Raw genomic sequence first — 18022 nt, 5'->3', positions numbered from 1 at the left:
TTATTGTAGCTGAAACTGATTTTTGAATCAAATTTGAATCACTGCTTTTTAACTTCACTTGTTGCAGCAACAGTTAAAAGTTATTCTTCTTTTGGGTGTATTACTGAGAACGTAAACTTGATCTTAGAAATTACTGTATATTTTTATTGTTTCCTTTATTATATTAATGACTCATTTTTTATTTATAGATAATTTATACCCCAAATCTTAGTGATCGTAATCTACCCACACATAAACATGCTATGTTTTATGTAGCTCTAGCACAGATGAATTTGGGGTTCCTTATTGAAATTCCAAGATTCCTATATCATAAGAAGAGAAATCGTTATATATGAACAAATAGTGCACCGAATTGAAGATTAAGCAATTATTTTATCTCTTCTTAAAATGTATTTATTCTTACTCATAAACTTTCTTTTCTAAGCTTTTATTCCACTTTACTTTTCAGTTGAAGCTGATTTTGAAGATGAATTGATTCCATGTGAAGCTCGAACGGATTGAAGATGAATGATTTCATCTTTCAAACAACAACAAAATTTCTATGTCTACAAATCCATCGTTTATTAGAAAGACACGCTACAATGCATTTGAGATCATTAAACAGATGTTTGCCCACGTAATTCATTAAACACTTTTCATATCTTTTTCCTTATTTACCAACTATTATTTGTTTTAATTTCAGAAATGAGTGATTATATATCTCATAGAGTTACAAAACTCATCGTGGACAAGGTGCTCCATCAACAAGAGGTGGATGTCTGTTGGGCCATTGCATTGACAAGACAGCTCCAAGCTCTCTTGAGATTACATGGAGTTATTGCTGCTGATGCTGAGCTCTCGATACAATATCTTATAAATGAGGTGGGATCTTCAATGAGTACTGACGATCGAAGGACTTAGGAAGGAGGGATTCAAGATTTCGAAACAGTAAGAAGATTATTTACTGAGGGTGGGCCTGTATTAAAACACGATTGTCCGCTTACCTATGACCTACATGCTACCAATCCATGTTTTGATGGAAAACGACGTTACAGTGAGGTTGAGATCAAAGTCCACTACATTGATGACTATGATAATAAGCAGCTTTTCCTAATCTTTTCATTTAAAAAATAATTTTCAAAGCGACAATGATTATAGTCCACTGATTTGGACAATTAAAAGTATGATTCCTTTGTAAATTTATATCTAAATTTATAAAAATTTATTTTCTAATTATTTATTTTATTGTAGCTGAAACTGATTTTTGAAGCAAATTTGAATCATTGTTTTTTTAACTTCACTTGTTGCAGCAACAATTAAAAGTTATTCTTCTTTTGACTGTATTACTGAGAACGTAAACTTGATCTTAGAAATTACTGTATATTTTTATTGTTTCCTTTATTATTTTAATGACTCATTTTTTATTTATAGAAAATTTATACCACAATCTTAGTGAGCGTAATCTACCCACACATAAACATGCTATGTTCTATGTAGCTCTAGCATAGATGAATTTGGGGTTCCTTATTGGAATTTCAAGATTCCTATAGCATAAGAAGAGAGATCGTTATTTATGAACAAATAGTGCAGCGAATTGAAGATTAAGTAATTATTTTATCTCTTGAAGAGGAATGATTTCTTCTTTCAAAACAGCAACACAATTTCTGAGTCAGGGAGGACTTGTATTAGATCATGAGTTGTCATGTGAATCTCATTTTGAAAAGGATTTGATGCGTTGTCTTTCAACATCGTTTGTTGCAGTCGCAATCAACAGCTGGCTATCCCTCTTTATCGCAAATTGACGATGTAAGTTTGTTTAAAATATTTTTGTATATACTTATTATTATTGTTTCGAGTTCCATTGTTACATTATCGGCTAATTTATTTATTTTCAGACTATTTATGTGCCAACCCTAAGGGAAATGATTAGTGAACGTCGAGAAAACCTAGAGCATCTTATATTGCTATGTGGTTCTAACACAGACGAGAATGAGATTCCCTATTTAAGAATTCCAAGACTCATCTAGGCTAACAAGAAAAGTTGGTGGTTACCGTAAGGGTTATTGGTTATACTATTTTCATGGATTTAGAAGGAAAAAAATTGGATTTAGAAATCTTTGACAAATCATTAGATTTCAAAATCAAGCAAATAGATTTTAGAATCCATGATACAGATTTCAAAATGAAAATTTATGGATTATCATAAATCAGATAACTGGATTTGAAGTTCTCATTATTGCTTCTTCATTCATATACTCTCACGGAAAATTAATAGCACCAATTAGTAATACAACATCTAATGCATCGTCTTTAATTCTATAAGATATATTTCTTTTTCTAAAATGTTTTGTTGTCCAAGAAATTATGGATTCATATTTGATAGTGTATAAATTTGATTAATAAAATCTTAAGAACCTATCGAAACAAGCATGACCACATTGCCAAGTTTGATAAAATCCAATTTTCTTGTTTCATTTGATAGTGTTTCATCTTTATTTGTGATTGCTTCTGTTATGTGAATCACAATAATATGATAACTAACTCAATATGTTGTATGAAAGACATGTTTCGTTTCCAACTCTTTTGAAATTAGTAGGGGTTATTGGTTCTACACTTTTACTATTTTCATGGATTTAGAAAAAAAATTGGATTTAGAAATCTTTGAGAAATCATCTGATTTCAAAATCAAGCAAATAGATTTTAGAATTCATGATATAGATTTCAAAATGAAAATTTGTGGATTATTATAGATCAAATAATAATGGATTTGAAGTTCTCATTATCGCTTCTCCAAACATATACACTCACAGAAAATTAATAGCACCAATTAGTAATACGGCATCTAATGCATCGTCTTTAGGCTATAAGATATTTTTTTTTCTGAAATTTTTTGTTGTCCAAGAAATTATGGATTCATGTTTGGTAATGTATAAATTTGATTAATAAAATCTTAAGAACCTATTGAAACAAGCCTGACCACATTGCCAAGTTTGATAAAATCCAATTTTCTTGTTTCATTTGATAGTGTTTCATCTTTATTTGTGATTGCTTCTGTTATGTGAATCACAATAATATGATAACCAACTCAATATGTTGTATGAAAGACATGTTTCGTTTCTAACTCTTTTGAAATTAGTAGGGGTTATTGGTTCTACACTTCTACTATTTTCATGGATTTAGAAAAAAAATTGGATTTAGAAATCTTTGACAAATCATTTGATTTCAAAATCAAGCAAATAGATTTTAGAATCCATGATACTGATTTCAAAATGAAAATTTGTGGATTATTATAAATCAAATAAATAGATTTAAAGTTCTCATTATCGCTTCTCCAAACCTATACTCTCACAGAAAATTAATAGCATCAATTAGTAATACGGCATCTAATGCATCGTCTTTATGCTATAAGATATATTTCTTTTTTTCTGAAATATTTTATTGTCCAAGAAATTATGGATTCATGTTTGATAATGTATTAATTTGATTAAAAAAAGCATAAGAACCTATCAAAACAAGCATGACCACATTGCCAAGTTTGATAAAACCCAATTTTCTTGTTTCATTTGATAATGTTTCTTCTTGATTTGTGACTGCTTCTGTTATGTGAATCACAATAATATGATAACTAACTCAATACGTTGTATGAAAGACACGTTTCGTTTCTTTAGTAGGTGTTATTGGTTCTACTAGTTTCATGGATTTAGGAAAAAAATTTGGATTTAGAAATCTTTGACAAATCATTTGATTTCAGAATCAATCAAATAGATTTTAGAATCCATGATATAGATTTCAAAATGAAAATTTGTGGATTATTATAAATCAAATAAATGAATTTGAAGTTCTCATTATCGATTCTCCAAACATATACTCTCACAGAAAATTAATAGCACCAATTAGTAATACAACATTTAATGCATCGTCTTATATATTTCTTTTTCTGAAATTTATTATGGATCCATGTTTGATAATGTATAAATTGTATTTAAAAAAAACTTAAAAACCTATCGAAACTAGCATGACCATATTGCCAAGTTTAATAAAATCCAATTTTCTTGTTTCATTTGATGGTGCTGAACTGCACAAAAAGTGAACTCTTATATCGGTGCTGTTCATGAGTTGTCGGGGATTCTGTCATCCGATTTCTCTAAGGCTTTGAGTAGTGTCCACAAAAGCTTGACTGAGGTTTCCAAGACTCAATTGAAAACCATTAGTAATGACACTCTTGATAGATTAACAGAACTTGTAGAGTCTCTTAAGAAGGAGAAACGTCAGAGGCTGCTTAGGAGCATCTCCAAAAGAAACTCTATAACTTCAAATATAGAGTTTTTAATTTCCAAAAAAGAACTTCAAAACTTCAAATTTAGAGTTTTAAGAAGTAAAACTTCATATTTGGAGTTTCACTACTCAAAACTCTAAATTTGAAGATTCATCTTTTTATTTGCATCTTGATCTTTATAATTAATTATACATTATATTTATGATTCAGAAGTATTTTCTCATTCATCTTTTTAATCTTCAAAACTTTTGTATATCTTAAATATTTCAAATTTATTTTCTATAAATTTAAATTTTACACATAATTTTTTTTTAAAAAAAATAAAATAAGATTTATAATATTTTAAAAGTAGAATTAGACAACAAGAATATTATTAAAAAAAACTTAACCATTTTTTTTAAAAGATACATGAAGACATAATTATTACACAAATTTTAATATTACAACAACACTAATATTCTAGTAAATTTGCTCCGGAACTTCTAAAATATTGTCCAAATAAATTTTGTGTAACCGAAAATAGAGCATTAAAAATAATTTTATGTAATAATGTGGTATTGTGCTTGTAGTTTAATATTTAATTATGTATTTCTATTTATAATTTTATATTTTAGTGTAATATTTTATTAATTAATATATATTACTATAATATTTTTATATATGTGCTAATTATTTATAAATGTTTTATGGATTTATATTTATTATGATAATTGTAAAGAACATAGTGTAAATTACAAATAATTTTGAAATTAAATTTAAACTTTTGCTTTTGGAAAATAACACATTGAAACTTCAAATATAGAGTTTTGCAAACTCTATAATAGAAAGTCTTTTTGGAGATGCTCTAAGGTGAAGCAAATAATAGAAAGTCTTTTTGGAGATGCTCTAAGGTGAAGCAAATAATACTTCCAAACTGTTTGGAAATATGTTTTCGCAATATATGTTATGAATTTTGATAGACTGCACATCTGAGCTATAACTAGTACGAGATTGATACCTTGAGATTTTTGGAGATGCTCTAAGGTGAAGCAAATAATACTTCCAAACTGTTTGGAAATATGTTTTCGCAATATACGTTATGAATTTTGATAGACTGCACATCTGAGCTATAGTACGAGATTGATACCTTGAGATTTTTGGAGATGCTCTAAGGTGAAGCAAATAATACTTCCAAACTGTTTGGTAATATGTTTTCGCAATATACGTTATGAATTTTGATAGACTGCACATCTGAGCTATAACTAGTACGAGATTGATACCTTGAGATTCTTATTTATTTCAGCTACAAGGTCTGGGAAGAACCATACAAGTGCTGTGGAAATTAATGGAAACACCTACGGATGAGAGGAGAAGATTTGACAAGTTAAGTAGTTTACTTTCTGTTCAAGCTGATGATGCCTTGGGAAAAGGGTGCCTCGGTCTAGACATTGTCTGAGAGGTAATGTCATCATATAATTTAATTACATATCATATCCATTTGTTCTCATCTGTCTGAGTCAGCGAGTATCAAACTTTTTCTTAACTCTTTAACATTTTGGTTATAGGCTGAAGATGAAGTGAAAAGCCTCTTAACAGCTCTGCTGATAGTTGTTACTCCTATGTTTGACGAAATTTAGCATGTTCATGTCCATTTCCTGTTTGTTCTCTTTCATTTAACGTATGGTTTATTTCCTTTGCAGAAGATGCTGATATGGGTGAAAGTGAGTTGTATCTCAGCAGATGCATCAAAGGTATATTTCACCGCTGGGATGAAGAAAAGGAGCATAGATGCTTATGAGGTTATAAAGCCATACTAGAGTTTGACCCGCAGATCCGTGAGGATTTTTATTTATTTTATAAATGTAAGACTTTGATATTACTGTAAACATTTTAAACATATAATTTACATTTTAGTGTTATATATTGTGTAACTTTATAATCTCATTATTTATCTTTCTTATCTAACATTATTTTATAATAGTGCATTAATTTTGTTACTAAACTAATGCACTACTGTATAAAAAATAGTTGATTTTTTTTGGTAAATATTTTTTTTATATTTTTCAATCTATTTATTATAATTAAAAACATTAAAAATTATAGTTAAATTGATTTGTTATTAATATTTTAAATGAATTACTAAATTTTAGAGTTTTCTAATAGCATATTTGTGAATAACACATGAATTAAAGGTCAGTAATATAATTTATATTTTTTATAATCATTTTAATAATTGAATATTTTTTTGAGTCTCAAAAAAATATAATATATAATTTTAGATATGAAAGTTTAACAAATGTTGACAATTTTATTATTTATAAAAAATGTACAAATTTTAACACTTATTTAACAGTGAATGATATTTACTTATTTATTTAAATGAAAGCATTTAAAAAAAAATAAAAATAGGTTAATTTACCAATTTAATACAAATTTTTATATTTATTTCATATAGTAATTCTATTTTAATATCAATAAACTATAATTATAAAATCTATAAAAAATAGCATATAATTTTATTCTTGTTTCTTAAATTTTACTTAAAATTAATTTATAATAGTATTAATAGTATTAATTACGAAATTAAATAATGCATTATTTTATAAAAACATTGAAAACTTTTAATTAAATTTTCCTCAACTGATTTTGTTTGAACTAAAATTGTCCTACTATGACTTTGCTTGATTTAAAAAATGATATATATTTGCTTGATTAAAATAAATAATCAAAAATGTCATAATAATAAATCAATGAAATGGTTCTACTATGACTTTTGCCTAGTGGATTTTTTTGTGCTTCTCTTTTAATAGAGAAGATATGTTGATAAATTCTAACTTATGGATAAGTTTTGCCAAGTTGGTTTTTGTATGTATGTACATATGTATGCTTTTAACTCCCTGTGTCAAAAGTAAGCCCTGATGCTTGTGTTTTTTTTCTTCATTAAGGGTCTAACTGGTGACCTTAATAGAAACATTAGAAATGAGTTGGGTAAAAATGCAGAGGAACAAAATTATATGAATGAAAAAAATATTATTTTTCATCAATTTTAGCGAGGAACAAATTTGTTTTATATTCCTCTAAAATAAAAAGAATGAAAAGAAATGAAAAAGAAAAATTATTTCTTATAAATGGTAAAAAAGAGTAGTAATAGTAAAAAATGCATTATTCATTTCACCAGTTAGGTCGTAAGTCATTATGAATTTCATGCCAACACTATTAATGTTTTATTTGTGAGTCTGGAACGGTACTGTGAGGCAGTGAGGAGATTATGTACCTAACCAAATCGGCTAATAATACTAAGATAATTATTGTTAAGATTATGTTTATCATCCATACACACAAAACAAACGGCTCATAAAGAAGGTTGCATTGTATTTGTATCTTATCAATAAACACCAAAGAGCTTCTTAGAGCATCAACATCCCGAGGTTCTTAAAGAGTTTTTGACAAAATGTGGATCCCACTGACGCGTGGATCCCACAAAAATTTTAAAAACAACTTCCAGAAATCACCAAATAAAGATTGGTAATTGGGGGGTTTTGGCACTGTTTGCGGGCCCCCACCGACACGTGGCGACCCGCGATTGGCTTATTTTTAATTTTTTTTTATATAAGCAAAAAAAAAAACCTAAGGACCGCTTATGCGATAATCATGGTCTTAGTTTCTTGAGAGAGAAATTTATTACATCAACATCCTCTCCATCTCATAGGGACCCTTCTCCCTCCTCGCCTTGACCCTCACTTAGTCATATAATCATTGAGCTTCTCCTCGTTCTCGCGGGCAAACTCGATAAAATGAGCTGCATAAACAATAAAGACGAATTCATGAGAAGATTAATTAACCTTGAAAATAAAGAATCAAGAAAAAGATTTGATGTACCTGGGATACTATAGCCAATACGAGTTTCACCGGGGGCAAGGGGAGGGTTACTTCTGACTGTGGCAACGCGCATGGTAGTTATTTTGAATCCGCCCACTTCACTTCCATTAAGATCCAGGGCACTAGCTTCACCTTCTTCTTTGGAAAAATAGATATTAGTACACTCGTCGAGAGGACAAACGAAAACATGTGTTATCTTCCCACAAGATGAGAAATTTGCTGTCAACTTGCTCTCGATTTCATCTTCAGGAAGGCTAGTGTCATACCCCAAAACGGCAATGCCAAACAAACTGCAGTAATTTGTTGCATGCTATCAACAACACAACATTTTTTTACAGATGCAAAAAAAAAAAAAGAGTATTCAACTTACAATCTTTTGTCATCGCGCAGGGCGTTAAACAGAGATTCTTTATAACGTCATGCCATCTGGTATTCCTCCTCTTCTTCCTCGGGTGCAACCTTAACAAGGGCATTCCAATCTCCGATGTCACTCCCATTAAGTTGCAACGCCTTCTCTTCTGCGCCATGTCCAAGAAGAATAACAAAAGCACGTCTGTAACAAAGAACAATTGTTTTTAGCTAAGAAATTCACAACACAAATATTATTATGTCAAAAACATTAAGACACAAACCTGTCGACAATAAAGTCTGTGGGAACAATAACCCTAAAGACTTCGCCACATGATAGCTGGAATAATAATGTTAATGCAGACTGTGTTTTAACTTTTATGCAACAATCATCAGCTAGAGACAAAAGAGCATCTCTTCCTCACCTGTCAATACACTAAAAAAATCTGGGAGGATCTCACCAGGGGAATTATGATGGATGAGTTTACTACAAACTGGACAGATATAGTTGCTCAAATATCCGATGCAAGGCTAGAAAAGATGAATGGTTTTGTCTTGAGATATGTTTTTCAGGCCATAGTTGTGAAAGTTGTTGAAGAAGCTGGAATGTGGTCTCTAGCTCAACAAGTAGACGAGGAAGAGAAACCAGAACAGTCAGCTCTGGTGGTAAAGGGGTTGCGGCTGTAACTTCCGCCACCCGGGTTTGATTCGCGCCGGGAGAGACTATTTACATTGCTTGGGTTCCCGGCAAAGACGTGAAAACACTTTTGTTTTTTTGCCAAAAAAAAAAGTAGACGAGGAAGATGTGGAGATTGAAAGAAGTCAGTGCAGTAGAAACATTGCTTGGATTGAGCAAAGTGAGCAAGGAGTTGGGGGCAGCCTGGATTGATCGGGATTGGGAAGGAAGAGTCATTCTCCACAGTATAAGTTAAAAGACTTTTTCTTGATGTGGAGAAAGCATGAAAAGTCATAGATTTTGAGAAAGTGGAATTTGCTTGTGGTTTCAATGACTTTGTTCAAGCTGTTCAAAATCCTGATGAATATCCTTCACTGCAGTACCAGGTTATGGAAGTGAATCTGTACCTTGATGATTGGTGGCTCGTGTTTTTTTTTTTTTTGGTAAAATTGGTGGCTCGTGTTTGAACATTCGTCAGCAAACAAAGTGATTAGGCCTGGGCGTTCGGGTACCTGTTGGCATTCGGGTCGGGTTTTTCGGGTTTTCGGATTTTGAGTTACATTCATTGATCAAAGTGCTTTTAAGGGGGCTCTCAAGTCTGGCTGTCAGGTTGCTTGAGGATGAACGTCTCTCTTCCTCTGTTAGTTTGGTAGCTGGTGTGAAAATCTTTGTAAATGATGTTTCAAACGTTTTGGTTTATAAATATAATCCAGTCGAAAAAAAAACAATAACAACTGTTCTATTCCAACACTAAAAATGTTTATAATAACAGCTGTTTTATTCCAAAACTAAAAATGTTAATTCGCGATTATGCTTCTGCTCTACCTTAAGCAAATCGGATAATAATACTAAGATAACTAATATTAAATTAAAGTTTTTTTTTTTGACAATTATTAGAGTTATGTTTAGAAATATGTTTACCATCCACACACACACAAACAAAAGGGTCATCATACATTGAGCTTTAGATGGCGCCAAGTGATAAAATAAAGAAAGGCTGCATTGATCAAAGAGCTTCTTAGTCTTTTTGAGAGAGAATGAGCCTCCTCTCCTTCATAAAAGTCCTGACCTTGTCTTCAAGGTCCTCTTCATCCTCTTAAAAGCCATGACCTTCTTCATGGTCCTCTTAATCCTCTTAAAAGCCATGACCTTGCGCCGTATCTCGGGGGCAAACTCAATCAGATGAGCTACAACACACAATAAAGACAGAAGTCATGAGAAGTTGAACCGTTAAAAATCAAAGAATCAAGAAAAACATTTGATGTACCTGGGGCGGTATAGCCAATACGACGAGTTTGACCGGGGGCAAGGAGAGGGTTACTTCTGACTGTGGCTAAGCGCCTAGTAGTTATTCTGAATCCTCTCACTTCACTTCCATGAAGACCCAGCGCCAAAGCTTCTCCTTCTTCTTCGGAAAAATAGATATTAGCACGGTTGTTGGGAGTAGAAATGTAAACATGTGTTATCTCTCCACAAGAAGAGAAATGTGTTCTCAAAACACTCTCGACTTCATCTGCAGGAAGGGAAGTGTCATACCCCTTAACCATAATGCCAAACCTACTGCAGTAATTTTTTTGCATGTTATCAACAAGAACATTTTTACAGATTAAAAAAAAAAGGAAAAATAAAATTATCAACTTACAATTTTTTGTCCTTGAGTAGGGCGTCAAACAGAGATTCTTTATAACGTGATACCATCAGGTATTCCTCCTCTTATTCCTCGGGTGCAACCTTAACAAGGGCATTCCAATCTCCGATGTCACTTCCATTAAGTTGCAACGCTTTCTCTTCTGCGCCATGTCCAAGAAGAATAACAAAAGCACGTCCGTTGTAACAAAGACCAATTATTTTTAGCTCACAACACAAATATTATATTATGTCACAAAAATTAAGCCACAAACCTGTCGACAATGGGGTCTGCTGGAACAATAACCCTAAAGTCTTCGCCACATGATTCGAAGTGATTAACCAATTCTCTCTTGATTTCATCCTCAGGTCGGTAAGGGTTGAATCCTTCAACAGACATCCTAACCCTAATTCGCATCAGATACCAAAAAAAAATAATTATCAGCAATTAACAACACATACAAATATCTTCAAACAAAATAAATAAAGCAATCAATTACCGGGGCCTTGAGCTCTTCTCGATGAAGGCCTCCAGAGCAGCCTCACTTTCGAACCTTATCGGCCCCTAAAATACAAACATAAGTAGTCAGATATTCTTCTTAATTTCCGAATAACGAACCTTTAATAGAAAAAAGAAATCCGAGTAGGACGAATTCCCATGGAGAAGAAGATTACCTTGGCGACGGATCTATTCTGGCTAGAGTACATGTCCATGGAGAAGTTGAGAACAGACAATAAGTCAATAACCCTAATAAGCTGCCCCCACCTTGCGCGGAATAAAAATTATATATAAAAATTATTTTATGTATTATATGTTCTTACATATTATAAAATAATAAATATATATTGAATAATTAAAAATCAGTAACTATTACATATATAATTAAATTGGTGCGAACGTATAAATCAATTTTATTAATCCAAACAATTTTATAAAATTTTTTTATAGAATATGTAATTAAATTTAAATGATATTAACATACATAGTATATTTTTAATATTAATGTCTATTTTTTTTTTAAATGATGCTTTCTACTCATATGTTTTTTTGATCATGTGTATCTTTAATAGCAAAAACTTTAAATTACTGATAACAAAATTTTTATTGTGGGATTAATAATTTTAGTAATTGATAATTTAAAAAAATTTATCAATGTTAGTTCAAAACTTTTATCAAAAAAAATTATTCAAAGTAAATTTTGAAACTAAAATATTTATTTATTCAATATGGTTTATAGTTTAATTTAGAATGATATATATACATATATATTTTAAATCTTAATGATTAATTAAATTAGACTTTTACTTATATGATTTTGTAATTATTTGTATTTTGTCATAACAAAAATTTTGAACCATGGATCGCAAAATTTGAATGTGAGACTTTTAACAGTTTTAGTAATTTATAGTCATTTTTTAAAATTCAAAATATAAAATATACAGAAAAATCTAAATTTTTATAATATGGTTATTGTGTTTTTTAAAAGTTATTTTAATAGTTTTAAATTAAACAAATTTGATAGAAGATACATTTTTTTATCAGATCTTTATTATTCAAAATCATTAATTGTCATATATACTTTATCCACATTAGGCAATTCCGTAATTTTTATTTAAGGAAATAATAAATGACATTAATAATGAATTTATGGTTAGTTTAATAAAAAAATTATTATATAATTAGATGGACCAACCTATTTCTCTAGTAATTCTAAGAATCATTCTAATGATGACATGTGGCTACAAAAAGAAGTTGTAATGTTTCACAAATAATATATAGGGGATCTTACCAACATATTAGATTTTATTTTTGAACATAAATATTTTATACTTACGAAAATAAAATATATAAAATATATAAATTTAATACTACTACAATTTTATTATATTTAGCTCAATATAGTAGTTTTCTTTTAATATGATTGATTATGATTATATAATTGATAGAATATGATATAATTTTTTATTTTTTATTTTATAAATGATAACTAAATATATTAATGTAAAATAATTAATTTCGAAATTAGTGAAAATATTTGAATATAATTTCGAAAATGAAGATCTTGTAAAAATCTTTTAAAACAGATTTGTTAGAATTTTAAAGTAAACATATTTATATTTAAAATGAAAAGATATCAAAAGATATTATGATTAAAGTATTTTAAAGATTCTATGTATTATTAGTTTTAATAAAATACATTTAATAAGATTTTTAACTTTTATTTTAATATATAAGATTTGTGCTCGCAGGTTTTAATGGGTATTTAGAAAGTTGTGTTTTAAGAAACTTTCATATTTTTCTTTCCTACACTTAGTTATTTTTATCTTTTAAATATGTTAGATATGCTATTAGAAACCACTGTTGAGATTGTATACTCTCTCATATTTCTCTTTCCTACATTTACATTATTTTTATCCTTTAAATATGTTAGATATCCTATTAGAAAACTGTCCAATTAAAAATATACATTACTGGTTCCCATGACTATATAAAAATTTGTGTACAGTCAATGGATTCGAAGAATATTGGTATGCATCTCCAATAGTTTATTGCAAAAATTGTATTCTATAATGATACGGTGGTGCTTATATGATATCGATATGAAATGGACGTCGTTGATAATATATAACGTTGATACTGTTGTTTAATTGAATCTATATAAACCTTCGACATACCAAGCACGACGTTCGGGCCAGTATCAAATTTGATTTACAAACAAACAAATGAATCTTTGCTTCTTAAACATTCGATGTGTTACTTGGTCAACTTCTTCGGTATTAAACATGGCCGCACGATCAAAATTGAGGAACAAGCCCAAATTATGAAATCGTATGTATAATCTCATACTTGTACGGATTGATTTTTTGGGTGCAGTACGTAACCACATGAATTTCGCAACAGCTAATTAAAGAGAAAATATGCATCAAGAGAAAGTATCTTTAAATCTTAATGGTAAGGGGTGGTACACTTTTGATCTCATTATGTATCTCGAATGTCATTTTATATGAATTTAAATATTTTCAAAATATATGTAACCGAAAAGTTTTGTTAAATTACTTGGCGAAGATTTTATCAGTCACTTGTTTCAACGACTGAATTTGAAAAAATATAAATTTGTCAGCCTCGTACAATCAATTTCAAAATAAATCATATTTATTCAACGATAACTTCAAAAATATGAAGGAATTGTTTCTCGTTTCTTATATATAGAAGCCCCTTGGAGAAGAAAAAGTTCTCTAACATTCTAAATTCTTTTTTTTTCAATATATATCATTTCTCTTAACTCTTTTAAAATACTAAAAATAGTTAAGAACTTATGATTTATGATGATAAATAATCAAGTCCACTCCACATCTATCTATTTATATTACCTGGTAATTATGTGACGCGATAATTGTGAAAGTAGACAAAGCAAGAAGAAGCTACTTTGAAAAACATCCTGATGCTAATTGAAGAATGAGAAACATATCAGTCTATCTCCGAAGACTTTTCTCCTCCAGAGACTGTTCAATATAACACCACTTGTGACTTGTCTACATTATTATATTAAAGGTTTTCACACCTACAATTTCATGCTGACTATAAAACATCTGAAACCTCCCAAAAAGTCATCAGGATCATCATCAACTCCGTGAAAGAGGACGAGATAGACATGGCCGGAGCTTACGGTTCAGACTTACCAAAGGTTCCTGAATGGCTCAACAAAGGAGACAACGCGTGGCAGCTCACGGCGGCTACTCTTGTCGGTCTACAGAGCATGCCAGGTCTGGTCATCCTCTACGCCTCCATCGTCAAGAAGAAATGGGCCGTGAACTCCGCTTTCATGGCTCTCTACGCCTTCGCAGCCGTCCTCCTCTGTTGGGTCCTCCTCTGTTACAAAATGGCTTTCGGAGATGAGCTTTTGCCTTTCTGGGGTAGAGGTGGTCCCGCCTTCGACCAAGGATACCTCAAAGACAGAGCCACGGTCTTGAAATCAGTTTATGTCCACAAAGTGATATTGTCTGAATGAGATAAATATCTTTGGTTGACTCTTTTGTTTTTTTCTTGTCTTTGTAGATCCCATCAACGGTCAAGAAGTTTGGGAACGGGACGATAGAGAGAGAAGCGGTGACGCCGTTGTTTCCGATGGCGACTTTGGTGTATTTTCAGTTCACTTTTGCGGCGATAACGACGATACTTGTGGCCGGGTCGGTGTTGGGGAGGATGAATATTAAAGCGTGGATGGCTTTTGTGCCGTTGTGGCTGATCTTTAGCTACACCGTCGGAGCTTATAGTATATGGGGCGGAGGGTTTCTTTACCATTGGGGAGTTATTGATTACTCCGGTGGTTATGTGATTCATCTCTCCTCTGGTGTGGCCGGCTTCGTCGCCGCGTATTGGGTATGTATTTAAATATTAAATATCCCATCAATGTTTTCTTTATGTGTCTTTCCACCAATTGCATTCAATTACATTAACCGAATTTTCCTCCCATTCGTCACCAAAATAAATGCAGACTTGTTTTAGACAGAGGGATTTTCTTTTTGTTTTTATTACCACTGAATATTCACTGTTACCCATAATTTATAATATAATTTGTATAAGTAAAAATTAAGGTTAAGAAATTTACAAATCTTCAAAAAATTAACATATAGATTAGATGTAAGTCAACTAACTATTAAAGTTTTGTAAACTTTATGTTGGTTATTAAGTATCCAATAATAAAAAAACTGTATTTAAATATAAAAATAATTTATATTTCAAAATACAAGTGATTTAGACCAACTTATATAGTATATTATATGAGTATATAGTTTGAGGTTAGTTTATTTAGTTAGTCAAATCATGTTGGTATTAAATTGTCAGGCTAAATTTTGTTTTTATTACAAGAAAAGATCATAAATTTGGGATTCTATAAAAAATAATGATAAACATTGAAGACTATGTGGTAAATGTTCCGTAGACGACATGGTCATAGACTTAGAAAACTTCTAAGAAAGTATATTTTGATGTAGACGCGTTCCGATTTAACAAGTTTTGTTTTGCTTTCTGTTAAGTGATTACGTATTCAATTTTTTTTTTTTTTTTGGTAACAGTACGTATTCAAATTTCAGGATTCTTAGTTTATTTATAGATCAGTTTAATGATTAGGTCCACTAACAAAAAAGTAATTAATTTGCAAGTCATAGCTAAGCTAAATCGATGTCCAAAAAAAAAAAGCTAAGCTAAATAAAATCATTTTAGGATTTTCCACCCGATATTAATTTATACTATAGTATAAATATAATCATCTCAGATAAAATTTAATTAGACAAGAGTAATAACTTTATTTTTATGAAGTACTTCATTTGTTTTCCCTGTATTCTGCATTTTGTCGCACATAGAAGTCAAGTCAATTCCACATGATACTACCTATAATAAGTCTATATAATAATAATACGATTATAGAAAAGAAAAATAAAAATGTCTAGCTAAAAAGCAAACACTAGTTGGGAAAAGAGTCGTACTAGACTTCATTACTTCCATGATGAATTATTGACATTGCATTGATATAAAAATTTAAACTAAATTAATTTGGATATGTGTGACATGTTGTAGGTGGGACCTAGGCCTCAAGCTGACAGAGAAAGATTTCCACCGAACAATGTTCTTTTAATGCTTGCCGGAGCTGGGCTACTATGGATGGGATGGTCCGGTTTTAACGGCGGAGCTCCATACGCGGCCAACTTAACCTCCTCAATCGCGGTGCTCAACACCAACCTCTCCGCTGCCACAAGCCTCCTAGTATGGACCACACTCGATGTTATCTTCTTTGGCAAACCGTCTGTCATAGGAGCCATTCAAGGCATGGTCACTGGTCTCGCCGGCGTTACTCCCGGAGCAGGTCTCATTATACTTTTAATCATGTTTAGTATTGGTTTAGCCATAAAGAAATATGGGAACTAATTGTAATTTACTATGTTGCAGGGTTGATCCAAACATGGGCAGCTATAATAATTGGAATATTCTCAGGATCAGTTCCATGGGCCTCTATGATGATCCTTCACAAGAAATCCAGTCTCCTCCAACAGGTGAATTATCTCCACCCTTCAAACTTTTTATTTAACTTGTGTTTCATGAAATTTTATATGTATTTCTTATATCATTATTAGATAAATGTATTAATATATATTTTTGTGAGGAATTCCATATTTTAATCTTAATATATCAATTCTTGAATTAATGTGCATTTTAATCAAACAAAACTCTGAAATGTGATATTCAGGTGGATGATACATTAGCGGTATTCTACACACACGCAGTAGCCGGGATACTAGGTGGAACAATGACCGGCTTATTTGCACATCCTGATCTCTGCAAGTTGTCACTTCCTAACCCAACCAATGGAGCTTTCTACGGCGGCAATGGGGGCAAACAGCTTTTGAAACAGTGGGCCGGAGCTGTCTTCATTGCTGTATGGAATCTGGTGTCGACGACTCTCATACTTCTTGTTATCAAGATGTTTATACCATTGAGAATGGCTGAGGAAGAGCTTGGGATTGGAGATGATGCTGCTCATGGAGAAGAAGCTTATGCTCTTTGGGGAGATGGAGAGAAGTTCGATGCCACAAGGCATGCCACACAGATGCAACAGTTTGAGAGAGATCAAGAAGCTGCTCATCCTTCTTATGTTCATGGTGCTAGAGGTGTTACCATTGTTTTATAAAAAACCTCTTTTTGTGCTTTCATTTAATTTTTGTCTCTCTTTTTCTTTTGGTGTTGTAGTGACCAGGGGAGGTCCCAGTGTATTTGAGGGTGTGGCATGTGCCCCACCCTAATTTTTTTTGTTCATTGACATCTAGTGTTAAATTTAGTTAAGTACACTTACATATTAAGCTTTTAGTTATAGAAATGGTTAAATGTCCCATACTTAAAACTATCTTGGATCCGCCCTGGCAGTGACATGAAAGAGTGATATGTTTTGTATTAGGTAAAAACTCCAGTATTCAATTTCTTCTACTGTAACTGCAGTTAACAACCATTTATTATGTTGTTAAAATGATCCTGTGCAATTTAAACTCATGCTTAGGAGTCGTTTGTATTTGGATATATTTTCTTCATGTTTTCTTTATGCCAATAACAATTTTATATTCGCCAAAAAACTTTGCAACTTTATGATGTTAGAACAGAACCACCACTATATTTAACTACTTATGACCACCACATCACTGTTTCTAGTCTTTTAGGTCTAGACTTTATAGTTTTTGACTAATGTGTCAGTGGTAATGTGTTAAACCAA

General features: G+C 31.2%; 3 protein-coding genes across 4 annotated transcripts; 1 reads left to right on the top strand and 2 right to left on the bottom strand.

Annotated features, from left to right (window-relative positions):
* Positions 1 to 7971: 7971 nt before the first annotated feature.
* LOC106405483 (nucleolin 1-like) lies at positions 7972 to 9374 on the bottom strand. Its single transcript, XM_022702078.1, has 5 exons — positions 9300 to 9374; positions 8746 to 8801; positions 8537 to 8666; positions 8114 to 8423; positions 7972 to 8033 (listed from the first exon to the last, which is right to left on the bottom strand). Exons 1-5 carry the CDS (start codon positions 9372 to 9374, stop codon positions 7972 to 7974), a joined length of 633 nt encoding a protein of 210 aa, XP_022557799.1.
* Positions 9375 to 9983: 609 nt separating this feature from the next.
* On the bottom strand, positions 9984 to 11527 carry LOC106405071. Of its 2 annotated transcripts, none has more exons than XM_013845680.3 (6): positions 11439 to 11527; positions 11264 to 11328; positions 11039 to 11170; positions 10780 to 10927; positions 10405 to 10697; positions 9984 to 10324 (listed from the first exon to the last, which is right to left on the bottom strand). In XM_013845680.3, the coding sequence occupies exons 4-6, from the start codon at positions 10833 to 10835 to the stop codon at positions 10191 to 10193; spliced, it is 483 nt and encodes a 160-aa protein (XP_013701134.2). In that variant the 5' UTR covers positions 10836 to 10927; positions 11039 to 11170; positions 11264 to 11328; positions 11439 to 11527; the 3' UTR covers positions 9984 to 10190. The 2 variants fall into 2 exon arrangements, with proteins under 2 accessions (XP_013701134.2, XP_022556045.2); XM_022700324.2 differs by having other exon boundaries at positions 11039 to 11164.
* Positions 11528 to 13904: 2377 nt separating this feature from the next.
* Positions 13905 to 17618, top strand: LOC106406511 (ammonium transporter 2). The gene is made up of 5 exons (XM_013847193.3): positions 13905 to 14728; positions 14821 to 15144; positions 16342 to 16627; positions 16711 to 16814; positions 17009 to 17618. The coding sequence occupies exons 1-5, from the start codon at positions 14417 to 14419 to the stop codon at positions 17447 to 17449; spliced, it is 1467 nt and encodes a 488-aa protein (XP_013702647.1). The 5' UTR covers positions 13905 to 14416; the 3' UTR covers positions 17450 to 17618.
* Positions 17619 to 18022: the final 404 nt, after the last annotated feature.

This window comes from Brassica napus, chromosome C4 (genome assembly GCF_020379485.1).
Source record: "Brassica napus cultivar Da-Ae chromosome C4, Da-Ae, whole genome shotgun sequence".
NCBI classification, from domain to species: Eukaryota; Viridiplantae; Streptophyta; class Magnoliopsida; order Brassicales; family Brassicaceae; genus Brassica; species Brassica napus.
Note: the sequence above shows the minus strand (reverse complement) of the source record. Positions and strands in the feature narration are given on the sequence as shown.